General features: G+C 45.6%; 4 protein-coding genes across 6 annotated transcripts in view; 1 reads left to right on the top strand and 3 right to left on the bottom strand.

The window, feature by feature from the left end:
* Positions 1–2,663: 2,663 nt before the first annotated feature.
* On the bottom strand, positions 2,664–4,742 carry MBOAT4 (membrane bound ghrelin O-acyltransferase MBOAT4; the record flags this gene model as incomplete). Its single annotated transcript, XM_082051808.1, has 3 exons — positions 2,664–3,576; positions 3,863–4,078; positions 4,624–4,742. The coding sequence occupies 3 exons, from the start codon at positions 4,740–4,742 to the stop codon at positions 2,664–2,666; spliced, it is 1,248 nt and encodes a 415-aa protein (XP_081907934.1).
* A 4,737-nt stretch (positions 4,743–9,479) lies between these two features.
* On the bottom strand, positions 9,480–10,037 carry LOC309439032 (ribonuclease CL2-like). Its single transcript, XM_082051137.1, has one exon. It carries the CDS (start codon positions 10,001–10,003, stop codon positions 9,572–9,574), a length of 432 nt encoding a protein of 143 aa, XP_081907263.1. The 5' UTR covers positions 10,004–10,037; the 3' UTR covers positions 9,480–9,571.
* Positions 10,038–11,482: 1,445 nt separating this feature from the next.
* Positions 11,483–15,711, top strand: RPS3A (ribosomal protein S3A). Its single transcript, XM_082050356.1, has 6 exons — positions 11,483–11,641; positions 12,432–12,535; positions 13,662–13,849; positions 14,022–14,230; positions 14,836–14,945; positions 15,549–15,711. The coding sequence occupies exons 1-6, from the start codon at positions 11,580–11,582 to the stop codon at positions 15,668–15,670; spliced, it is 795 nt and encodes a 264-aa protein (XP_081906482.1). The 5' UTR covers positions 11,483–11,579; the 3' UTR covers positions 15,671–15,711.
* Positions 15,712–18,449: 2,738 nt separating this feature from the next.
* The window catches only part of SH3D19 (SH3 domain containing 19), an 83,019-nt gene continuing 75,263 nt past the window's right edge, over positions 18,450–26,205 (bottom strand). For all 3 annotated transcript variants that reach the window (XM_082052147.1, XM_082052146.1, XM_082052148.1), the window contains exons 16-20: positions 24,930–25,117; positions 24,613–24,665; positions 23,905–24,091; positions 22,891–22,988; positions 18,450–21,606 (exon numbers count right to left, since the gene is read on the bottom strand). In XM_082052147.1, coding sequence (XP_081908273.1) covers positions 21,490–21,606; positions 22,891–22,988; positions 23,905–24,091; positions 24,613–24,665; positions 24,930–25,117 — 643 coding nt within the window. In that variant the 3' untranslated portion in view covers positions 18,450–21,489. The remainder of the gene's footprint in view (positions 21,607–22,890; positions 22,989–23,904; positions 24,092–24,612; positions 24,666–24,929; positions 25,118–26,205) is intronic.

The following is a 26,205-nucleotide window of genomic DNA, read 5'->3' on the forward strand; positions in this document are numbered from 1 at the left end:
ACCTTAGTTAGATACTAATATAGCATGGCTTTCCTGTCTAGTGGTGCAGTTGTGCAGGCTGTTGATTGTGAAAGGGTGAGAGAGAGAGCTCATGAGGTTGATGCTGCATGCTGGGAATTACCCCTTGTAAAGTTAATGAAATGGAAAATCCCCAATGCGCCTCCAAGGCCTTGGGGGAAAAGTCAGGGCCAGATGCTTTGCTTTCTCCATCCCTCCAGCTCCCTCCCTTCACCTGGTAATTCACCTGTCCCTGTGTCTAGCATTTATTTAACCTCTTTATTGAAAGATGAGCTGGCATGTAAAAGGTTGGGGCCACTTGCCCGTGATCTGGGAGGGTCTTACTGCTGTTGGTGTTTGAATTGGAAACGAATACAGCTGGGTGCACTGCAAACATGCTTTTCCAATAGGTGCGATGTAAGAGCAGCACAATGGAAGAGGAAGAAGCTGGCTCGACTCTCTCCAGCCCCTTTCCCTCCATCCAGACGTATAGCAGCCATCCAGCTTGGAAGAGAGGCTGTGCTGCTGCACAGAAAGCCTGATTTTCCAGGCTGTTTTTACTCTCTTTTACCCCAACAGGAGGCGAAGATGAGCTGCCCTGCTCCTGACACCAGTTCTGCAGCTATTGGAGAAGGGGTAGGTCACTAGCTGAGCTACCCCACTTCCAGCCCAAAATGGGGTGAAATTTGTGAGTGCTTTCCTCCAGCCTTGATTCACTTCCAGATCCATCCTGCTCTCTTGGGGGAATATTAATTCCTCAGGTTTTTTTGACACTTCATACACTTTCTGTGAACCTTTTCCAGGCTTCTCACCTGGATTTTTTTTGTTTGTTTGTTTATCTGTTTGGCTATGGTTGCTGCTGATGGGAGGGGATGGTTCCTTGGCTGGGCACCCATTTGCAATGAATTTCCTCTGATTGCCTTAGGGAGGAGGCCACGCATGTCCCTGCCTGCTGAAAGAATGTGGGATGGCTCCAACTGTGGCCGTCAGGGATTTTTTTTTATACACTGGCTTTCCTGCATCTGACTCTGGGGTCCACTTCCCTCCAGCACAGGAGGCAGGAGCCTTCTGGCTTGTGAACCGCTGTTCTATGGACCATTCTGGACACATCACTGTGGAAAGCCTGGTGCTGGCTTGCTCTATGTAGTCTCCCATGTGCCAGCAGAGTGATGAAACAGCTGGAGAACCTGCCTGAAGGAACCCAGCATGTTTTTCAGAGAGAAGATGAAGAGATTAATTGGTTTGTAAGCATGGATGTAGGGAGTAAGTTGGCAGCAGCTCTGCAGGACAGCACTGAAGGAGACAGGGCATGGCCAAATTCAATCTGTGCTGGTAATAGGGAGATAATATGTGGGGCAAGTGGCTTGCAAAGCTTGGGTACTCAGCAGGACTCAAGAAGCAGCCGAACATCCAACCAGCCCACATAAACCAAGGTTGGATCCATTTTCCATGCTGAGTTTCAGCTTAGTGACAAAAACTGATCCAGGTATTGACACAGGGCCTGCATGGTGTGGGATGTTAACATGATCAGAATACTTTCCCTTGAGTTTGGGTGCTTGAGACTGGTTCTGGTGTTGGTCCTGGTGCCCTGCAGCAGCATGCCCAGCAGACCAGAGGACAACAATAGTCTTGTAACATTTTCAGCTATATTGTTTTGAGATGTGGTGGTTGGCTTCTTGCTCTCGTATTAACAGAAACTCTTAGCTCCATGCTTTCCTGATACTTTCCCCTATGGTAGCTCATGCTTCTTCTCCAGCCTAAACAGACCTAGGATTTTGGGTTCTAGGCAAATGCATGGACTTGAGGGTTTTGTTGTGTAGCTCTTGTGGTGAAAGCGACATTTAAGTCTCAGTTGAATGCTACAGCTGGATTTGAGGACTTCGCTGGCTTGCTCCCTCTTGCCTGTGCTGACCTCAGCACACCATGGGCAGCAGTCTCCCTTTTCCTAGCAGGTGTCCTTGCCCCTGTGCCCAGGATCTTCTGTAAGAATGGTGGAGGGATGGATTATCCTTCTTTCCATGTGGCAAGGGACACAGCTGACCCTGCACTCTGGTGGCCAAGCATGTCACCCACTCAGGGAGAGTGGGGGTTGTAGGAGATGTCTAATTGGGAACATAGCTTGGGGTCTACATGCCACAGGGACAATATTGAGGAGCACCACACATCTTGGTAGTACTGCTGGGTGGAGAAAGGGGTGTTTCTTGTCTTGTGATGGCTCTAGACACTCTGTCAGCCCCTTTCCCTGTGCCCAGGTTCCCAGTGGTCCACGTGCACAAGAAGGGTGGCAAGGCAGCTGTCTGCCAGTGCCTGCTATACCCATGGAGGACAGAATCCCAGGAGCTGGGCACGGTTGCTGACCAGTGCATTTGTAGCACAGATGAGTTTGGCGGGGAGTTTGTGTGCTTCCTAGATACAGCCAAGACCCAAACCACCCAGACAAACTGGGCAAGCAGTGCTGTTAGAAGCCCTTTTGCTCCATGGTCTGGTGACATCTCCCTGTTTCAGTGCATCAGTTGAAGCTGGGGAATATCCTAAGAGTAAAAGCCAACCTGGTTCTCCACAGATGCTGTAATACAAGATTTCTTGGCCAACAGCACTTCTGACCCTGTGTACTCATGCATGCAGGGATGTGCCCCACCAGCCACACAGGTTAGCCCAGGACAGGCTCAATACTGCTTTGGCTTCTTGGCACACAGCAGCAGCAGCAGTGTGAGGCCATAGCAGAGGGGAAGGATGCTGCTGCAGGAAGTCCAGAGCAGGTAGAGCATGGAGAAGCTCTCAGTCTCCACAGCCACCAGGATGTAGGCAACGATGAGCTGTGTGAAGACCCAGGTTGTGCCACAGTATAGGAGCTTCATGCCACGGGTGGTGGCCCGGGCGCTGAGGAAGGGATGGATGCGGTAGTCAGCCTCCACCATGACAGCCCAGCACAGGAAACCAAAGACCTGCCCAGGGCGGAGACCATGCCACCAGGCAGAGAAGGCAAAGGTGGCCAGGAGTGGCTGGATAGGGCAGCGCTGGAAGACGAGTCTCCTCAGCCAGCGGGATGTGCTCCTGTTCCAGGTTCGAGTGAAGACGGCCAGGCGGTGGGTTGTCTCCAGTGTCCACAGGTCATGGAAGGAAAGGTCTCCCTGGCCTGCCTCTGGCCCAAAGCCCGCCACCTTGAGCAGGGCCTCGTCCAGCACCCAGTGCAGATAGTAGGCCAGCCGGAGGGGCAGGGCCTGTGCCCACACATGGGGCAGGCAGCCCCAGCCGGCACAGCCCTGCCTGCCCCCCAGGCCCCTGGCCAGCCCCACACGCAGCCCCTGCAGCGCCAGTGCACCCAGGCACCGCCGCCCAGCTGCCCTCAGTGGGATGGGGAGAGCGCCGCAGGACTCAGCCTGGGCCTGAAACCTGCTGAAGGAGCAGAGAGGCCCCCCCAGGAGGGCTGGGAAGAAGAGCAGGTAGCTGCATAGGGGCAGCACCTGCTGCAGAAGCCCCTGTCCCTGCTGGAGTGACACAAGCCCTTCGTGGATGTCTAGGGCCAGAGATGTTGCCTTCTGGGTCAGCAGCATGATGGCAGAGAGGGTGACGGCTGGCCTGGAAGGAGAGAGCACCCAAGAGCTGTCGAGAGTCCCTGGAAGGGAACATTAAGGCACAGGAGAAGGCCTTATGCAGGGGATGTGATGTCCCATGTCCCAAGCACGCTGCCATGCCCACAGTATCGCCCACAAAAAGGGATGCAGCCAGAGCCAGAGGGCAGAGTGATGGCTGTGGACCAGTGAGCCAGTTTGGCCTGGTGGGACCTCCACCCTCTCAAAATGACCGGGAGGACCCCCAGCCCGCCAAGGGGAGGAATGGGAAGGAGATAGAGCTGAGGTGTTACCTGGCATCCTGCATGTTCAGCTCCTGGCTGCTCAGAGCCAAGTGGCAGAGTGTCTGCCAGGACATCTGTAAGGTGAAGACCCAGGTGTGGGCATTAGCTGGGCTGACAAAGAGGAGGATGAGCACGGAACCAGCAGCAGGGATGAGGAGCAATACAGTGTAACTGCCCATAGCTGTGCTAGCAAGGAGACATCCTCCAGTGAGGAGGAATATGTACCTAGAAGAGACCAGATGCCCTTTGGCTGTCTTTCGGAGAAAATGGGGCTTGAAATTTCTGCCAGGGTGTTGATAGTGGGGCTTAGTCTGGGTCCTGCAGCCTCTGCAGTCCCCCTGTAGTCTGTCTCTTGGCCTCTCATGGAGCTGCGGGATCACCAGGGCCATCGTGACTGCAAGCAGGAATGGGGGCCAAATCTGGAGCAGACATTGCTTGCCCTGCTTGACCTAGTCACACCAGAGAGAGTCCCCATTCCCTGCCCTGCTCCCCTTGCCTGTGTGCTTATCCTGGTATACCCCTAAACCCATCTCTTGCAACACTGGAGTGTCTGGCCTGGCTGTTTTGTCCTTAATGACCTGTATCTGGCTCCACTGCAGAGAGGGGGGAACTGGGGACAGCTCACATCCAAGCCATATAAACATTCTTACCTGTGTCAGTGGGGACTCACTACCATGCATCCTGCTGGACTTCTGGTCAGGAGAGCCCCCCAAAAGTACTCACAGGCATGACCTGCCTTCAGCACAGCAGCAGGGGTGACAATCACGTACCGGGCAGTCAGAGAGAGGTGCCCCAATGCACAGAGGTAGTGGAAGACAGCGGCGAAGGGGAAAGCTGCCAGCCGGTACGGCGCTGCAGGGAGAAGGACGAGCAGGTCTGCCCAGTGCATTGAGCACCTTGCTTCAGCTGCCTGTGACGCCTGGAGAAAGCACTGAGCCAAGGGCTGCTCTGGCTCCTCTTTATACACGGCAGGACCTCAAAATACAGAGCAGAGCCAAGGAAACAGAGGTATCTGCAGGAAGAGGACCACGTTTTTTATTTGTCAGTGCTGACTCTTTCAAGCACCTCTGTCTCAAGGTTTGTGTATATATGGAAAAAGTTTGGGTTGATTATTTGCTCTGCCAGACGCCTGGGCCATTACCCTGTAATTCAACAGCAAGAGTGAGCTGCCAAGATAAGAGCCTCTTTGAGCTGCCCTGTGTGCTGTGCTGGGATGCACCTCAGAGCAAATCACCAGGTACTCCCAGACACTTGGTCCTTTCTCTTCGTTTCCTCTCATCTCCATCCTGCACAGAAAGCTGTGGCTTTTTCCCAGCTCACTTGTTATGGGATAGTGGTGGGGACATCACAACATTTATACCCCTGCCCACAGAAAGAAAAGGATGGCTTCTGCCACTTCTCAGTGCTGAGGGAGGGTGAAACCCTCAGCCTCACTACTCAGACCAAGCTACAGGGACTTTTCATTTACCAGAGGTAAAAGAACCCCTCTATTCTCTCCACATAACTTGTCTTCAAGAAAATAAGGATATACAAAAATAATAATGACTCACATAGTTGTTTTTGTAGAAATTAGTTGTTGCAGTTAAACTGTGCATTCATTCAAAAATATGCCATATGAGAAAGCAGAAAATGCTCTTTTGTGCCATACTTGAAAAGCGATTCTCTAGGGTGACAAGAAACAAGTTGCTATTGCTCTCACAATAACACCAGCAGTATTTCACGCTAAACAGACAAAAAAGCCCAAAAAATCAGTCTATAGGACTTGACTCTTCTTTGTGAGCTACAGCTAAGAAAACCAGACATATTGATATGGGAAGGTCATGGACTTTTTTTTAAACTCAGTTGATATCTGCTTTGTTTTAGGCATATGAACAGTGTGAATACAAAGAGGAATACCAGGAATTTCCTTCTAGAAGAAAACAAATCATGTATTGGAGGGGTAGAAGAAATAAGGTTTTCCCCTTCAAAATATTTAGGTTAGTCTGGTTTTCAATAAAACAAGCAAAATTGGTGCCTAAAGTTCCAGAAAGAACTGTGCTCATTAAGATATGAAATTTTGATTTTAAAAAATATATCAAGTCTGACTTTCATGAATGTTTCTGCTCTTCACCGAGCTTTCCAAGGTATCGTCATGTTGGAAAGCTCACCACATTGTTTGGATGAGTTATTTGGTTATAAGAAGGCAAGGGACCAAAACTGCAGTGAAAAAAATATTAGAGCAAACGCTGCAGAGAAACCAGTTGTGTTTTGCTGTATTTGTGCAGGGTATATTTTAAAAGCAAGTGATAGCACTGGAGAGAAGCTTTTTCCACATCAATTTTGGCATGCGTGGCATGAGTTCACAGGACTCATTCTGCCAGACCTATGGAGCCCAGTATTGACTTTGCTGAGTAAATATTTTTGAAGGCCTTTGCCATGCCCACTCAAGCAGTTCCCTGCTATGGTTCTGCAGAAATGCCATTGCTTTTCAAGAAGCAGAAACAATTTCCACAGTAGCACTAGAAACATTAACACGCTGCTCATGCCTCTCATTTTATACCATCAGATGTCGGGTGGTGGACATGTTATGATTTTAGAGCGAGCATGTGAGCCATAGTGAAGCACGTGAGAGAGAGCTTTATTTTCTTCATATCCATGGACTAAGCAAGCAACAGCCCGGTTCCTGGCTAAGGAATTAATTGTTTGGTAATACAGCAGGTGAGAAGAGCAGGCTGACCCTTGTCAGACCAAACACTGGTTGTGAAATTTGAGCAGGTATGACTCAGATACCAGCTTTGGGCTAATATCCAGAAAGTCTATAGTTGCTTTCTTGATGGAATACAGTGCTGTTTTGGGAACAGTTTTGGTTGCCTATTGTAATGTAGCCTACACTGATCTGCTGCAGGACACACTGCAAAGTGAAAGATGTACATTGGTACCAAAGAAAAAAAAGTTATTTTAAAGAAAAATTCAGACTGACGTGTTTTTTTTTTTTTTTCTTTTTATCCAGAGAAAAGTAAGTAAGTGGGAAGGGAGACCATTAAATAGGGCCTGGACTGAGCTCCTGTCTCAGACTTTCTCTGTGATCTTAGGATGGCTGCTGTTAGGGAATAGCTATGCCTTAGTTTAACTCCCATCCACAAAACAGGGATGACAGTTTCTGTCTCCCTGTGGTGTTATAAGACAGAATCAACCAGGCAAAGGGGAGATGCCAGGAGCAACCCAGACTTTCCAGCACACTTAGTAGCTCCAGTGTGCAGGATATCCCAGAACTGGCATTGCTGCTCTGGGACTGCTGCTCAAAGACCAGGATGGGTGCTACCTCTCCCATCCTCTTCAGAGCCTGTAGTACAAGGGTAAATCACAGTGGTGGTATTTTTCTCTCTCAGTGTCAGGACAATCTGAGCTGCCAGCGACTAGGTGAAGAGGCTGGAGTCTTCCTCTAAGCCTTGATGAACCAAGGTAGAAAGAAACGATGCAGAGATCAAATCCATGTCCTTGTAGAGACCCCAGGCAGAGACCCTCCTGAGATGATCAGCCCACCCAGCTCCTCCCGTGGCCCGGAGGGAACAGGGTGGAGAAGTGAATCTGTTGGAAGTTATAATAACAGACCAGGAATGCCCCAAATGTCCTTGAAATACCCCAGTTCCCCTCCAGTGTACAGGGCATAGAGATCTTGTGGGGCAGGGCCTAGAGCTGGAACTTCCCAGTCCATGGAGGGGCCCCCAAGTGCCTTTCTGCTGAATTCCAGAAAAGGAGCACCTGAGTTACTCAAGGCACATGAGGAAGAGACGTCTTCGACAGGAAGCAACTGAAAACGATCAGGAAAACCACTTGCTGCACTTCTTTCCTTCCTCAGCTACAATTTCAGAGGGCATTTGGCCTATGTTTTTGCAGCAGCATAGGACCTGGTTGTTAGCGCTTCCATTGGAGAGTCACAGAATCACAGAATCACACAGAATCACAGAATGTTAAGGATTGGAAGGGACCTTGAAAGATCATCTAGTCCAATCCCCCTGCCAGAGCAGGAACACCTAGATGAGGTTACACAGGCAGGTCTTGAATGCCTCCAGAGTAGGAGACTCCACAACCTCCCTGGGCAGCCTGTTCCAGTGCTCTGTCACCCTCACTGAGAAGAAGTTTCTTCTCAAATTTAAGTGGAACCTCTTGTGTTCCAGCTTGTACCCATTACCCCTTGTCCTATCATTGGTTGTCACCGAGAAGAGCCTGGCTCCATCCTCGTGACACTCACCCTTTATATATCTGTAAACATTAATGAGGTCACCCCTCAGTCTCCTCCAAGCTAAAGAGACCCAGCTCCCTCAGCCTTTCCTCATAAGGGAGGTGCTCTACTCCCTTAATCATCTTCGTTGCCCTGCGCTGGACTCTCTCCAGCAGTTCCCTGTCCTTCTTGAACTGAAGGGCCCAGAACTGGACACAGTATTCCAGACGTGGTCTCACCAGGGCAGAGTAGAGGGGAAGGAGAACCTCTCTCGACCTACTAACCACCCCTCTTCTAATACACCCCAGGATGCCATTGGCCTTCCTGGCCACAAGGGCACAGTGCTGGCTCATGGTCATCCTGCTGTCTGCCAGGATCCCCAGGTCCCTTTCCCCTACACTGCTCTCTAATAGGTCGTTCCCCAACTTATACTGGAACTTGGGGGCTCCTCAGGCAATAGGACCAGTGCAAAGGGGACCACCAACCTGCTGGGCTGCATTAGACAAAGAGTTGTTAGCAGGTCAAAGGAGGTGATCCTGCTCCTCCGCTCAGCACCAGTGAGATGCATCTGGAATGCTGGATCCACTGGTGGACTCATCAGCACAAGAGAGACATGGACGTACTGGAGAGAGTCCAGCAAAGGGCCGCTGCTGCTGAAGGGCCTGAAGCATCTCTGATGAGAGGAAAGGCTGGGAGTGCTGGGACTGTTCAGCCTGGAGAAGAGAAGGCTCGGGCAGGGGGAACTTATCAGTGTACTGGTAAGTACTGATGGGGAGGAATGATGACAAAGGGAGCCACGCACTTCTTAGTGGTGCCCAGTGACAGGATGAGAGGTGATGAACACAAGTTGAAACACATGAAATCCCACCCAAATTTGTGTGGCCCCAAGCAGTGCTTGGCTTCATGGGGGTACCAAGGGGGCCCAAGAGCAGACTCAGCCGCAGAGAGGCCCCAGATGTGGTCAGAAGCAGGTAGGAGAGACGACTGTGGGTGCCGGAGGGTTTATGGGGCAGGCATGGGGGAAGTTGGGGGTGCCCAAGGGGTTATGAGGCACATGGGAGACTGGGAGACCGTGTGGGAGATATGGGCATCCAGGAAAGCAATGTGACACCCAAAGGGTCAGGATAGCTGGGGAGAGAGTTGGGTGCACATCCAGGGGATCAGGGGGACCCTGAGGCGGTTATAGGACACCCAGGGGAGTCATGGTGCACCCAGGAAGGGGGGGTCAGGGAACATGGGAGGAGTCTATGGGGTGCAGGAGAGGTCAGAGGCACCCTGGGAGCTATGGGACATCCAGGAAGTTGGGAAAAGCCAGGGACTTATGAGGCACATGGGATCAGGTCCATTTTGGATCCCAAGGGGGCTCAGCAGCACCCAGTGGTAGGATTTCAGGGTCCCCTCAGAAGCTGATGCCAGAGCCAAGGCCTGTGGCAGCTCCTTTATTGCAGCCCCCCCTGACAGAGCCCCCAGTGGGAGGGGAAAACCACATTCCCCCCTACAGCCCCCTGTGTCAAGCCTCACTGCGGGGGAGGGTGGGTGCCAGCGAGGTGCACGGGCAGCCCATCAAGGCAGGCGACACGCACGTGGTGCTGGAGCTGCCGGGCCCGGTAGGTGCAAGGTGGCCGGTTGTTCCCCCCGCGCAGGCGGCAAGCCGTGAGGTCCATGGATGTTGGGGTGCTGTGGAACCCCGTTTCATCAGGCATCTGGCTGCAGGCAGCCACCAGCTCCTCAGCCGGTGCGTGCACAAAGGTGTTGGAAGGCTTGCAGGGCCGCCCTGGGGCCGTCACCCGCCGGCGTGCCAGCATGGTCTCACAGTAGCGGTGCGCTGTGAGCACCGATGTCTGGGGGTGGTCCACATGCTGCCGCAGGAACTTCTCGTAGCGGCTCTCACCCTCCGCCCCTGCCAGCACTGCCAGCACCACAGCCATGCATAGGGCCCAGCCCGCCATGGGTACCTGTGGAAAGTAGGGTCAGGGCCATCTGGACTTCTGGGCCCCCAACTGGAAAACCCGCCCTGGACAATCGATTCTTCTACAAATTCCCCCTCCCAGACACCTAGGTCCTTTACAAATCTCCTCTAAATGCACAGGGAGCCCCCCAGACACCTGGGACATCTCAGGGTCCCATCTGGATGCCTGGGTCCATTACAGTTCGGCACTCCCCAGAAGCCTGGCCCCCCTGCCCCAACACCTGTATCCCGTACATATCCTCCCCCCAACACTGCATGCTTGGGCTCCTCACAGTCTCCTCCCACAGACACCCTGGTTCCTTACATGTCCCGCACCTGTGTGAGCACTTGAGTTTCCCTTATGGCCTCAGGGTCTCCGGGATCCCTCCCACTCCTCTGCACCCCTTTTATACTGTCCCCAGCTAGGCCCAATGGGCAAGGATCCAGGAGGAGGAGCAGGGCAAAGAGCAAGGTCCAGGGGATGTGTGTGGTGAGCCAGGCATCTGAGAAGCCCCAAGGTCATTAGGCAGTCATTAACGAATTGCTGCACACATCCCATCGGGTGCCTCCTGCCCATGTTGCCTTTGACCATGCAATCTGGCCTGGGCCACGTGTCCAATGGGGAGCAGGACAACGGGGTCCCCTTGGGTGGCAAGGGATGATCCCACGTTCCCTGGCAGCAGGGCAGGATGTCACCATCACTTCTGGGGTGACTGACAGATGCTCCTGCCCCTCTTGGACAATGTGGTGTGTCCATGACTGGCACACATCACCTCAGGACCCATGCGTCCCTTCCCCCTGTGTCACCTTTCAGGCAAGTGGGTGCCCCTCAGAAGTGGTAGCACTTGTTTTGCCCCACCATCGCCTCACATGCTCCTGGCTGCTCCACTAAGGCAGAGTCAAGCAAAGAGCCAGGAGCCAGCCGGAGCCCATCAAACACCCACCCTGCTGCCTTGACCATCGGGGGATCCTGATGGAGCCCCACGGAGGTCGTGTCCCTCTCCAGGGAGAGGCACACAGGCAGGTACCACCCACCCACTGCCACATTTCATCCTCTCAACGAGGGCCCGTCAGCAGCCACTGCCCGACACCCTCTCGGCCAGCGCAGCCCCGTCCCCGTGGCCCAGGGCAAACGCACCACGTTTACCGCTGTTACCCACGGCACGCCCGGTCCCAGCTCTGCTCTCGCTCCTTCACACTGGCCTCTTCCTGCCTTTCGAAGGAGCGGGGGCCGGCCGGGACTGGCTGGCTGGTGTCATGACTGGGCTACGTGCTGGAAACACAAGGCCCTGATTTTTTGCTTTTTAATTTTTTAGTAGGTTTCCTCGTTTCTTTCTTCCTCCCACCCCCGCTAAATCCCGCCGTTGTCGCAGCCGGTGCCCGCCGGGACACGACACCCCCTCGGACCCCGCGCCGTTGGTTTCGCCCCGCTGTGGTACGTCCCAGGAAGCCGCCTCGCGGCCAGACGGGGTCCCGCTCTCGCGGGAGCGCCTCCGCCCACAGCTCTCGCGCGAGCCCTGCTCCTATAATCTCGCGCGAGCGGCCTCTTCCGCCCTTTTCGTCAGCGGGGCCGGGCCATGGCGGTCGGCAAGAACAAGCGCCTCACCAAGGGCGGCAAGAAGGGCGCCAAGAAGAAAGTGTAAGGGCGGCCGGGAGAGGAGGAGACGGGGCCCGGGGATACAGGGCGGGGCGCCGCGGCGGCAGGATGCCGCGGATGCGGGACGGATGGCGGCGGGCGGGAGCGGGCGGCTGCTGCTGTCATGGCGGCGGCTGGGCGCGGGGCGAGCTGCGTGGCGGCGGGAGCGGCAGCCCGAACGGAGGGCCGGGGCGGGCACGGGCCGCGGCCGAGCTGCGCTTCCTGCAGCCTCGCCATGTGCCCGCTGTGCCGGCGTTGGGAGAGGCCCCGGTGTGGGAAGCGCTCGGCGGCTGCGAAGGCAAGGCCAGAGCTGCGCCCCGCGCCCGGCTCCGGGCCTGCGAGTGGGCTGGGGTAGCTTGCTCGCTGTGGAAGCGGCGGCTCTCGGGTGGTGGCAGTGCAAAGCTTCGTCGTGTCTGGTGCACCCTAACTGCAAAAGTTAAGAAATGAAACGGGGCCTTCGTGGGCAAGCTAGGTAAAGTGCACTGCTTGTGTTGCTCCTGAGCAGGAGCTGAACAGTTGCACTAAGTGATTTTTTTTGTCGTCTTGGTTTTATGATGTTTCTGCAGTTGTTTTCCATTTTCTCAAATAAATAGAAATGAATGCCTGCTTCTCTCTAGTGGGTAGCATTAACTGTTTGCATTCACGTACTTACCAGCCTGTCCACGTTTAAAGCACAAAATGTTGACGTTTGCATTTCCATTCTGCAAAGTGTGTGGGGAGGAAAGTGTTAATTCAGCCCGATTTAATTCGAAAAAATGAGTAAAAAAATCTTTTCTGCTCTATTCAAATTAAGGGTTGATCCTTTCTCCAAAAAGGACTGGTATGATGTCAAAGCACCAGCAATGTTTAATATCCGAAACATTGGGAAGACGCTTGTCACCAGGACTCAAGGAACTAGTGAGTAGTGGGGTTTTGTGGACTAGAGGGAGATGTATTTGTTCTATGTGCTAGCTCCAAATGAGACCTGATTAAAGAACTGCTGACAAATATTTTTTGCTCATTATATTAAGAACCTGGAAGTTAAAAAAAAAAAGTCTATTTGCTTGATTTGAGTGAATTTTCTTAAGTTGACAAGAGTTGTTTAAATAAACTAGCTTAGTTGCAGGGAATTTGTTTGTAGAACAGTACCAAACCATGGATATGATACAGAAGGACATGCCTGAAGTTTCTAATGAACTGCTAGTGTGGTAACCTGATGTGTTTCAGGAAGGAATTAAAGAGTCATCTGATTATCACAGAGGGAGACATGAAGACAGTTTTACAGGAGACCTTGGTTATAAATAGGATCATAAAGACCATTGTGTTAGAAGAGACTGAAATTTGAAGCTTTTAGGTAAAGAGATACTTCTTGAGAGCTAGAATAGCTAACTCACTGGAAGCACAGGCAAATGTATTGCTGAGTGATAAAAGTTTTTTTATATGATCTGACATCTTGGGAAGAGGAAGCCGCTATTAGGAATGCAGGTTAAGAGTGTTCTTGTAAGGTTAGCTGTGTATAATGGCTAAATAGTTACCTTATGCTATTCTGGTTGCACTTAAAGTTACAAAGATTATGGTTATTTTGAACTGGATACATGTGAAGCAAGTAAGGTGTCACTGTAAACCCAGGCAGTGTTGTTAGAGGCAGAACTGTGAAATGACTGTACTTAAGTGTTTGTTGCTGCTTTATCTCTTCTGAGCATGTGGTTTTTAATATTTATGTTATCATTATTGTTCATAATTTCTAAATACTTTGTAACCATTTCTACTTAAACCACTCTATTACACATGCTGGAATTTGCAGTATACTGGTATTTGTGTTCAGCATCTGATAGACTTCTCTTAAAAAGATTCCACACGAAGTTAACGAAATACAGTGTTTGGTTCCCTGAGTTGATTTGTTCTTGTCCAAGATAAACTTCAGAGCTGTGAAGCTAGTGGCCTTATGTACTATTAGAAAACATCAAATGGAAATTCAGTATCTAATTAGAATAATACTTTTCTAATGTTAATTAAAGGTGTTTTATTTTGTTTCATACTACAGAAATTGCCTCAGATGGACTAAAGGGTCGTGTATTTGAAGTGAGTTTGGCTGATCTGCAGAACGATGAGGTTGCCTTCCGTAAATTTAAACTGGTAACTGAGGATGTTCAGGGCAAAAACTGTCTGACCAACTTCCATGGAATGGACCTCACCCGGGATAAAATGTGCTCCATGGTCAAAAAATGGCAGGTATGTAAAGAACAAGGTCTCTGTTGTCTCTTGTGCCTTTGGGAAAGGCGGTAACTGCTGATGCATTGCAAATTTTGTGTTTGAAGTGGCAGCAGGTACTAAGGAATGTCAGGTGTAAGGTTTTGAGAAACCTGTCTGTCATGTTGATGATAAATGACCCTTTCTTTTTTAGACAATGATTGAAGCCCATGTAGATGTCAAAACAACCGATGGTTACCTACTGCGCCTCTTCTGTGTGGGTTTTACAAAGAAGCGTAATAACCAAATCCGCAAGACCTCATATGCCCAGCATCAGCAGGTTCGACAGATTCGCAGGAAGATGATGGAAATCATGAACCGAGAGGTCCAAACCAATGACCTGAAAGAAGTTGTCAATAAACTGTAAGCTTTGGCTGTGTTATTCTTTTTTCTCCCTTACAGTTTAAATAGTTGTTTGTTGGTCAGTTGTTACAGAGTACTTAAAAATCCTAGTGCTTCACGTACTGTTTGGTAGAGACCAGGCAAGGTGCCTCGTGTTGAAAAGCTACTGTGCCGTTTCCCTCAAATGCTGTCTTAGTCTCTGCATCATATTTGACTTCATCAACCATCATGTTTGCCTAAATGTAAAATCAGACTCTCCAGAGATATTAAATTCCTGTTTCTACAGACTAAAATTGTAATTTTTGTCAGCTGTGGCTGCAACTCTTACGGCTTCTTCTGATAAAATGAGGTTTTCCAAAATATGCTGTTTGTTTTTAAAAGTTTGCAACCTTGGTCTCAAAATGAGCACACTTGCACTATGTTCCTCCTAACGTTGCAAGAAAAATATGTTTTATAATTTAAACGTACTTGAATAAAGTTGTCAGAAAGTGAAAGTAGTGTTTATCGATGATGGAAACTTCTGTAGAATATTATGTATTTTTAATAATTACTTTAAACGTGTTGCTGACGAAGAAGCAGGCATAATTTTTAGCATTATGTTACTGATGTGCTCTTTGGTTCCTCAGGATCCCAGACAGCATTGGTAAAGACATAGAGAAGGCGTGTCAGTCCATTTACCCTCTTCATGATGTCTATGTTCGCAAGGTTAAGATGCTGAAGAAGCCCAAGTTTGAATGTAAGTCAATTACTGCAAACATTTAGTGTTTTAAGAGGGGGATGTGGGAAGCTGTTTGTTTAAAATGTATTTGCTTTTGGATAAAGATGTTAAAGCAGCATCATAAGCTTTAGTAGCTGTAGTAGTGAAAATGCTTGTCCTTCTAGTCCAGTATTTGGCTATAAGGCTTGAAAGAGTGGCAGTGATAATTCCGTTTGGAGAATTTTTGAATTCTTGCCTGAAACTGCTGCTGAATGTTTAAAAACGCTTTGTCTTGGGAATGAATGATGACAAAATGTTTCGGTCCCAGATGACATGGAATGATTCTATTTTCCCATTTTCTGACATTCCCATATAATGCAGTATAGCAGGTTCTTAACCTTTCTTTTTTGTTTGAAACAAACACAACAAAAAATGATTAGCTGTTATTTCACTGCTTATTCTAGTCCAATTCTGTGAGTTAATGCAGTGGCATCTCTTTGCATGAGCTTTCTGGAATGGACTTGGTCATACCTACATTAAATGTTCTCATGGTTTAATTTATGTGGGATGAAAAATTCAGTAATTTTAAACCTTGAATAGGTGCATATCTCACTATTTATATATAATACTTCTTCTTTTTAGTGGGCAAGCTGATGGAACTCCATGGTGAAGGTGGTGGTGCTGGAAAACCTTCTGGGGATGAGGCAGGCACTAAAGTAGAGCGAGCTGATGGATATGAGCCACCTGTGCAAGAGTCTGTCTGAAATTAAAAATTGAATGAAAATAAAAGTTTTAATATACAGAACTAATGTTTGGTTGCCTGTATTGCTACTGGACAATGATGGTATTGCATATGTGGATGGGTTTTTAATAAGGTACACGTATTGTCTTAGTCATAAACGAAAAAATTGTTTTGGCAGTCTGTTTTTTGTGATTGGCATTGTGAGATGAGTGGAAGAATGTAGTTTATCCTTTTTGAAAGGTGCTATTGGAATGTACAACACCAAGCATTCTATATGTTGGGGTTTTTTTCCCAGTAATTTTGATCCTCACAAAAAAAAAATCTTGTGGATGTGTGCAGAGGTTGGAGCTTCTGTTACAGGGGTGAAAGGTGCTTCAAAGAGGAGCATTGTACAGGGCAAATGGGGTGACACACAGGAAAACTTCTGATTTCAGAATTTTTTATTATAACAAAGTCTTACAGATACATCTGACTTACTCGAGAATTACATATGTACATGTTTAAGCTTCTTGGTGGTAATTTGATATGACTTCTTAGGGGATAGGTTTGGTCTCTGATACTCAAAAGATGGGAGCTGTTTAAGTTGTAATTTTGCTTGCAGTGTTAGTGTAGAAATGCAGAAAGTGCTCAAGAGTAGTCTTGTATGTAGTTTTTTAACCTCTGTCAGAACTGAGGTAACCATAATCCCAGTTGAAAAACTGGTGGAGCTTCAGGCAAAAGTTCTACTGTAAAAGGGCAATGGTCCATGTTCCAAAAATAAAGCACTTGAAATTACCCAGCAAATCACTTTAAGAGCACTTTTTGCATTATCTCATAGCATGTACCATTTTTGCTTGTTGTTAGGCTTACGTGGGCTTAAAAAGAAGAGTCTTTTTCTCACTAATATGAGGGGTATTTTGCACTGTCAGCATGTTTTGTTTAATACTGACCTATTTTGGGAGGTTACGGAGATAGTGGTGGTGGCTCTTGCAGTCAGCTGTGAAATAGTTTAGGACAAGAAGTGTAGGGAAGTAATGAAATGTTACTGTTGCAACAAAGATACTAGGGGAAGAGTAGAGGGACCCTGCTCTTCAGCATCAGGGATTTTTACCTTTTTCTAGTTGATACTTCTGGTTTGGATCAAATAATATATGAAATGAAATGATTTTTTTTTTCTAATTTATTTAGAGGATTGCAGTTGATGCAATTTCATGTTGTAAATCCAAGTTACTATTTTAATATGGAAGGTGATATTTAGAATAGCCCATGACTTAATATTCAGGTAACTGTCTTTATTGGATTGTAAATATAGGCCTAGTTGCCCTGCTTTTTCCACGTTGGTGGAAGGATAGGGAGTGTTGAAAACTTTCATGATGCTGAAACAGGAGAAGGGAATAGTGCTGCTTTTAATCTGCTTTGCTCTTTTCATATGTATGGTGTGAGTGTCATTCTCCTCAAGAGTTGGAGTCATATTTTTGAAGCCATAAATTGCTACAACTGCCCCTTCTCTAACAAAAGTCATAACTTTCCACTGGAGTTAAAAAAAACAAACCATGACTTAGGCTAAGTGTGGTGAGACTGAAAAGCCCTGAACCTACTATACAGTAAGTTTTAATGCAATTGTGTATGTAGATATATATGCATGCATGCATATATTCAGGCCCTGCATCAGATAACATCTGTCAGAGTTTTCAAGTGGATGTGTGTTGGCTGTAATAGTTCCATCAATCAGATCCTAAGGGACTGCAGCTGGCCTGTACTCTGTAGATGTAGAGATCCTGAGGTTCTGAGTCATTTCTGAAAACTTGTGTGTCTTATCCTGTTACTTTTTCCTTCAGCTCTATGACAAGTAAGTATATATTGCAAAAAGGCTTGCCCAGGAGAATTTAGAGAAAGAACAAATACTTGCTTTTTTTCCAGTTGTGTGAGGTTTTGTTTTGTTTTGTTGTTGTGTTTTGTTTTTTTTTTGTGTGTGTGTGTTTTTTTGTTTGTTTTTGTTTGTGTGTTTTGGTTTTTTTTTACAGTAGACTGTAGACTGGGCTCTGGGTAAATGTATGATTTATAAAATGATTTCAGATGGGGGGGAAGTAAGCAGGAAGAAATGTTTTGTGTGTTCTCTGTATAAATATCAGCTGAAAAATCATGTTGTATGAATAGCAGCAATCAGCAGAGCACACTTAAAGAAATGTAGAATTGCTAATCAGCGGAGGCTCAGCTCGTCTTCATCACCACTCATTTTGTCACACAGGAGTACAGCATCACTGTCTTGTGTGATACCCTGGTTGTTGCAGGTAGCAGATGTCGTAGATTCTATAGGTGGTGTGAAATGTAACCAAGTTTGAAGGCCTCAATAATGTGTTAAATCCATTGGGGTTCTCTGAGGGATTTGGACTACTCATGAAGGGATGTAATAACTACAGAATTATTTATTTGGAGGTGTTGGGGTTTTTTTGGTTGGCTGGGTTTCTTCCTGTTGAGTTAAATTCATAAGCAGAATGAGATCCATAGAACTGTCGTGTCATGTGGAGAGCTCAGCTCTCCATAGCATAAGACAATAAAAATGCCTTCACGACTTAATTATAAAAATTTATTGGTTAAATACATTCTTAATTTACAGAGGTACCATAACAAACTTACTGGACTTAACAAAGATTTATTTAGGACACTGTTAGCTGTACACAGAAGAAAGATGATGTCTTCCTGAAGATACTTCCAGAGGGTGGGTCAAACAATGTTTTGACAAATTAGGCTTTTATTTAGTAATGTGGGGCTCTAGCTAACTAAGTTTACAGCTGACATTTGCTACTATATTGCAGTTAGGATTTGTTCCACCTCATTCTTGTTTTTGTGGGTTTTGTTTTTGTGTTGTGGCTTTTTTTTTTCAGATTATGCAGTGTACTTAAGAATTTTATGTTATGATATGTATGCAGTTTCATGGCGATACTAGGCATCAAGTCTTAAGAAAATCCCTCCCTGTAAAAGCCAAGCATCTAACTTAGTAAGTTATAGCTGCCTGCAGTAATGCAAGCAGCCTTTAGATGGCACTCCTTGCTCTGAATAGAAGGCGCTGCTGCTCTTCCTGCCCTGCATAATAGGCAAGAGATGATTAAAACAAAGCAGAGTGGTCTTGTCTGCTGACAGGCACTGACTTTAAACATTCATTGGAAGGTACAAAAACAACTGATCAATACACAGTTATAAAAAATGGGGAACAGGAAATTGAAAAAAATATAAAAATTCAGTTCTACTCTGAGACTTGTATCAAAATCTTAGAAAACTGCCAGACAAACAGTAAACAACAAACACTTAAGCCTCCTCCACCCCTACAATGATGCAGTGTGTCTCTGGTGAGGACCTGGTATTCTGTTTGTTGGGGTGGGCTTTGCTTGGTTCTGCTGTTTTCTCCCTGCTGTGCTCACTGGAGGTTGAGGAACCCTGTTGACACAGATCATGGTGGGAGGATCCTGATTTAATAGAGTGATCCACTGCAAATTTATGGTTGAAAAGTCTTGAGTGGGCTTGCAGGAGTCAGGAAAGCTAGCTATCTATGTATTTGTTTCTTTGGATTTCTCTAGAAGGAGATGGCTGGGTTATTGGAAGGAACAACTTGGAGAGTGGGAAGCATTGTCCTTGGAGGGGCGGAGGTGGGCTTACATTACAGTTTGATTTCATAGGAGTTCTGGGTAGGCTTGTTTGGGATGGTAAAACTGAACAATAGCTGTATAAATTATGATGTTTCCATCGTTCTAGGATAGCACATCATTTATAAATGTTTTAATAATGTTAATCCCCTTAATGAAAGTAGAAATCCAGCTCTCAGCTCATTAAAACTTTTTGTGATCTTCATCCCCTAGTTGTGTGAATGGCATTGGTGCAGTTTAAATATAAAACACTTCAGGAAGCTTCTAGACTTAAAAAAGTGGGCTAACACCTGTGTCTATATGTGAAAGTACTGTGGTATAACAGTGACTGCAGAGCACAAAGGTGCTGCGGACCTCACGTCTGTGCTGCATGTTCCTCGGGCTTGCTTCAGGCAAACTCCAGTCTGCTACCAAAAATGGATGCCCATTCTCTGCTGCGAGGGGAGTCCTTTGGCTCAGTTTTGGCTCTCAACTTGTTTCTGCCTGCTGTGACGGTAGCCAAAGGGCAGTGCGCAGGGAGGGCAGGGCTACCCTCACCAGCTTAGACACCCATTTAGATGCACCCTGTTCTTTTGTTGCAGTAGGTATTTGTTCCTGTAACACTTAGACCTTGTATCAATAAAGCCGTAAGCAGACTGAGTCAAAACTATCTCAAGGTCAGTCATTATTCTAGTTTCTAGTCTCCATCCACCACTCAACTGTTGGCCCTTCTGCAGCCTGAACTTCCAGACCCACAAAGAGAAATCTTGTGAGGGTACCTTGATACCTAAGGACTCGCATCTCTCTGAAGTAATGACTCATGCTAACAGCTTACTGATTCCTTTTTGTTATATAGTACAAAAGTGACAGAATACTGTCAGCAATGAAAGAGCCAACTGCAGCATAATTTTTTTCTATTCCAGTCTGATGAAGTTAGCAGTTAATCAAGATGCATTTAACTTTTTTTGTCAGGAGCCAAGTGTTGCAAAAAGGAATTGACTACCAGAATTTCATACAATGTGAAGCTACCTCCATCATGTCTTAGTTTGTCGTTCAAGTCACGCTACTGCTTCTTGCTAAATGCTTTTGTTAAGGCTTCTTGAAGTAACCTCCTGCCAGGCATGTTTTCCTTAAGGCCTTGATAGACCATTTATAATGATGCTCAGTATAGTTGGTATGTGGTAGCAAACGGGAAACTAATCCCATGTGTGCTGAAAGATAAAACCAAGGCTGTATAATATCCTTCATGTTAAGGACAGGAATAGTGTTACTGAAGTATGTTCCAGTGCTTGAGTGACAAATGAAATGCAGACTGAGTGAAGACTGGCTTTCCACTTACAGGAAGGGAGTGGAGGGGCAAATAGTTGGAATAGTGCAGCTCCTGCTTGGAGGGGGCTGAGAAAGCCCAGTAAACACTGTTTGTCACAGCTCGCTTCAGCTTGGAAGGAAGGAACCATGGTGCTCCAAGACCAGGGGGCAGTAGTAGAATCTAAACCTACAGCTGTAAAGGATTTTTGGGGAACGGAGGAAGGCATAAGATAATTCATACCAATATGAACATTATCTGTTAAGAGGCAAAATACTTGAGTTTTGTGATCTTTCTGTATAAGCAGCTTGGGCTAAGAATTGAAGAATACTACACAGGGATTTGCTTCTGAGTTTTCCCTCTTGCTGAAATTAGATTATCTAGTATTAGATTTGATATTTTCCTGCTATGAAATATCAGTTATCTTCTTCATCCTCTAAGTCATAAACCAAGTGGATTCTACTGCTAAGGTGGAAGTCAAGCAGTAATGAAACCTGAATATTAAACTTGATCTACATAGTGAGTGCTGTAATTATATCTTTAAAATAATTTTTTAATTTGCATTTTAAAAGTTTTTAAAGAAACCCAAAGAAGCTTACTTTATGCAGACTTTGTGCATGATAAATGTAATACCAGATAGTAAACATACTAGAATGCTATTTAAGTTAAAATGGTGTTGCACCACAGTATTTCCCTAGTTGAAAACAGCTAAAAATCCTGCTTGTATTTGCTCTCGGAGCATTCATGAAGCATGACTACATACACCATCACGAAAGACTAAAATTTTCTTATTTGACTTCAAGATTCCATTATGACTGTCTAGAAAAAGTAGTGCAAAACATTGATAGTCAAAACATGTTGATGTCTTTGCTGCTGTGCCTTTAGGATAGAAAACATTCTCTCCCACATGCGGGGAGTTCAAAGAGAGGCAACACTTCACGGTGTTTTTAAAATCTGAACAAAGTTCTTGGGAAATATCCCAGACTTTCCGTGTATCTCTCCACTCATCCAGTCCTCGTCTACAGATTCCAGCTCTGTTATTGTATCACCTGCCTGTAAGAGAAGGAGTAACATGAGCCAGGACAGCTTACTGTGCTGTGACAATGCATGCATAGCTGATGATATTCAGAAGCAACTAATATCAATCATTTAGAAAAAGTAGGATGTGGCCAGTTTTTCTTTGCGAAAACCAACTGAAGCTTTTTTTTAGGGTAAATACTTGTCTATGCTGAAAAATCACCACTGTCCAGAAGGAACAAACAGTGCTGCTGGGCAGCTTCTTGAGTTGCCTAAGCTCGCCATGTAGGCAGGTATGTTAGAGCTGCTCACAGGCCCCCTGCCTTACTCGTTAATTTGCGTGTATTTCCCTGCTCTATTATGAGGTTTATTTTCTTCAAACGCTTCAAAGCTTGCTTTTCTCAATTTAGTACAAATATTTTCCAGCAGTTAGAAATGTCCCTCCTTCCTTTGGAAACTTTCCCAAAAATCACTAGTGTGGCTGTTCAAAACAAACTGCAGCTCCTGTTTGATCCTTGTTCCTGCTTTCATTGTCCCATGCCTTCAGCTTAAGTACTGGCATGGCCTTGGCCTTTCTGCCAGTACCTCCATTCCCCTTTTCTGCTTTAAAGAATCATCTATCCTTTCAGCGCTGCAAGCTGCTAATACTGAAACAAATTATTTTGCTAGTTTTAGAAGAGAAAAATAGTGTTTTCTACCTGATAATCACAATTTTAGGCCTGCTGTGGAAGTCTGCTGTTTCTTAGAAACTTGCTTTTGAGAACGTGGTTACCTAAATCATGACTGAATCAACAAGGGCATGCTGTTTCTTGTTCATGCTGCTTAATATTATCTGAGCATCCAGCAACTATTTAATTTCTCCCCTCGCTCCCATGGCAACTCTAAACGTTTAGATGTGGCTGTGCCAGGTGTCCCTTAGAGGCATTGCTGCTGTAGCACTGGCTCTCTTACATGATCCTCCTTCTCTTTGCTGTCTTTCTAGTTAAAAAAGAGGCTCCCTTGACCATACCAACTGATCAAGAACTGAGTGTACTGCAAAGTTAGGTTTGTTTGTCTTGTCATGTATCAGAGAGTCAAAGGAATTTTGCAACTCGTGACCTCTTTTTAAAGTCTTCAGTGAAAAGTTTGCCAGTATGAAATAAAGTGTTAAAGGCAAAAGGTTTTTGAGAGAGGGCATTTATCAAACTTGTGAATATCTATACCCGTTCTATGTGCTTTGTTCTTTCTTGTTTCATGCCTATTTTCACACCAGCTAATTCCTATTTTTTTGCATTCTTCAAGAGCATAAGACCTTTTGGAAAATTGGGCTGAATTACTTACTTTGAAGGAAAGCTCATCTTCATTTTCTCCATGAAAATCATAAAGAGCTTTGGCTTTTCCTTTCTTCCCTCCTCCAGACTGTGACAGCTCTACCCTGGCTGCAGAACATGGATGGACAAGACAAGTTATTCGGATTGGAGTGACATAAATCTCTGTTTCTGAAGAAGTCTCCTGTCATTCGTGCATTTTTCTCCCCACTAGTGTTCTACTGCATGTCCAGATGTTATTACTATTGCTACTTGGCAAATTTACTTTCCTACTGGAATAAAAATCTCCTCTGGCACCAGTGCTTTTTACAGTACTAACACATTCTCATGGCTCTGCTTCTAGGAGGACTAACTTTAAAGTTCACTTACTTGAACTTTTCAATGGCAATATCTAATAAAAGCTGCCTTTTCCTCTTTCTACTTGGAGATGAAGCAGCACATGGTGTGTGCTAGTTGTCAGTCAGGTGGAATTTATTTTCTGTCAACTTTCACTCATGGCTTTACTTGCAAAAACTATGGGAAAGAATTATGATTTTTCTGTGTCCTCTGTGAAGGTTTTGACTGCATTGATTTGGGGACCAAACAGAAGCTTGAGGAGAGCAAGCAGTGTTTGTTCCTTTTTTTCACCAAGGGGATTACAATAGTTCTGTGCCAAGACCCAACGGTTGTAGTTATTTACAGCTCTACCAGCTCTTTGGCTGTGCTGCAGTGTTTCTCTTCAGCTGACTGAGAACCTGGCTGCCTCCCATCTTCTGCACCCCTGAATTCCTACTAAGGGCAGTGCTCAATGGTTCTGTTTTGCCAGTGCCTAAACCACACTTGAACTATCCCAGAATCTGTGTCACCTCCCAGATTACTTGCCAGTATTAGAAAGGCTGGTTCAATGCTTAGTTCAGCTTTAGGATACTAAGGACTGTGGTAGTGTGTGGCTTGTTAATGCAATGGAATGGTTGGGTTCTCCCAGAACTCTGCCATGACTGTCACAACACAAGGAATAATGATTTGCCATCTAGTGGGAGCACTGTACCTGAGCAGGTCTGAACAAAAACTGCTGGGAAAATCCCTTCCTTTTCATTCAGTCTTCCTCTATACCACTCTGAATCTACTCGCTCCAGTATTTGGATGTAGTCTCCCTTTTTGAAGGATAAATCATCTTTGGTTTCTGCTGTAAAATCATGAAGCGCTTCACACCACTCTACTGAGCGTCTGTTGTTCTATTCAAGTGAAGAGAAAATACATGCATTAATTTTAGAAGCATTAATAGAGCCCATAAGCTGATGGATACTGATGAAAGCAGCTGCACAGAACATGGGTGTCCTGACTTTTCTAATACAATAGTGTCACTGCAGATGTAGACTAGAATGGCATTTCAGCAATTACCACAGAATTTCATCTAGGCTCAGGCACATTCCTTTTTATCACTGGTGGAAGCAGACAGGATTAATAAATTCAAAATTAGACCACTGGAGCAATCCTTAAAACAGAGCTAACAAGAATTTGCTTAAGCACAAAGGATAAAAATTTACTTATGTTAATTTGCCAGAAGCTATGAATTCAATCACTTTCGGCCAGCTCTCAGAACTCAAGACGTGACCATGCAGCATTGTGTGCTGTGGGAGTTGGGTTATATTCAGGTTTAAAGTTGTGCAGCTAATCTGACATTATAATAGCAGTTTCACAGATTTGCATAGACTTTCTATGTAAATTCTGGCACTCACCTAAAAAGCTTTATTACCTGAGGAAGGGAAGAAGAAACCTCCACCTTGTTCTTCAGTGCTGCTCCTGTACCTACGTAAGTAAAGCACAACTTAGAATAGCAGCAATGACTATTCAAAACATTGCTAATGATAGAGATTTTAGATGGAGTAATTATTAAGAATAGCTTTTTAAGAAGTCCTACCATTCCTTGTGATTTTTTTTTTAAATCTATCTTTTGTCCCTTTCTACCTCTTTCCTGCATTCATTGTCATTTTGGACTTTTCTCCTATATGCTGCCTATATGCATGAAGTACAAAACCATGTTCTTGAAGATTTTTTTGCAAGCATTCATACCTGCTCCAGGCAGATCTTCAATTACTTCTACAAAGTTCAAGGGGAAAATTCCAGACATGCCTCTGAGCTCTCCTTTGGCCCACTCTTCATTTACATATTCTTTAAGGATGATAGTTTCACCTTCTGAAAAACTGAGCTCATCTTGCTGGTCTCCAATAAACTCAAATCTTGCTACACATCTTGGACCTCTGCACAAACAAAAAAAGAAACTTACTTTGCTTGCTTATTGTTATTGTCCACTCAATAATAAAGCATCATTGTGCAAAATACAGACTGATATGTTTAATTAAAATAACAAAAGAATACACTGAAGCTAGAACATGTGGAAAATGGGGGTCTAGCCCTGGTTCTTATCTCTGCTTTGTGAGGAGGATGAGTATGGAGTCTGGAGGAGCTGGATGCAACTTCTGCATCCCCATTCCTGGCTGTTATCTATTTTGCAACAACAAAAACCACAACACTTTTTTTTCCTGGGCTACCTCTCCCATTTTTTATTTTTGCCTATATCCAAGTAAGTGTCTTGATATACTTCTTTTATGAGTTGGATTTTTTTTTGAGCTAGCATCCAACTGAGATGCAATCAAACATGAGTGGGGGGTGGGTGTAGCGTATTTGTTCCAAATCTCAAATCCATGGAGGTTTCACAGGTGGAAGCTAGTTGTAATCTACTCTGACAAACATTTTTCTGTATAATCTACCCCAGGCATGGGGAAATAACTTATCTCTTGAAGAAAGAAACATCAATGCATTTGATGAATTTAACGTAATTTGGTATAGCACTGAAAAAAATTATTTTTTTAGTCACTTAAATAGATTTAATAACTTAATAAATGAATAAAATAGATTTAAGAAATTATTCTAAGAAAAAAAATGATTTATCAGAAATACCATGCTGGAAAAAGGTGATAATAGGCTTTAATTTTTTCTATAGGATCATAGCATTTAAACCAATGTAAGAAGCTCATCTATTTGCAAAAGCTTCAGGACAGAGCTAGAGCTAGCACTTTCTGTTTCTTACTTAGTTGCAGAAGCAGCTTTCAAAAATGAAAGTTTCTTTTAAGACAAGCCAAGCTCAATCTGAAGAACAGACCAAATAATCCCACTGATACCAGTGGTTCCTGCCTCTGCCTGAATTTGCTTCAATCGCTGTAATGAATGATCATGAAATCAAATCATCATGAAGTAGAAACAGCATGAAAAGTTGTTCCTTGCCCACAAATCTTAGTACAAGTTGTTTGCAAATGAGAAATTAAAAGTTATTGAAGTACATTTGATA

Source organism: Streptopelia decaocto (genome assembly GCF_964273445.1).
Source record: "Streptopelia decaocto genome assembly, chromosome: 4".
NCBI classification, from domain to species: domain Eukaryota; kingdom Metazoa; phylum Chordata; class Aves; order Columbiformes; family Columbidae; genus Streptopelia; species Streptopelia decaocto.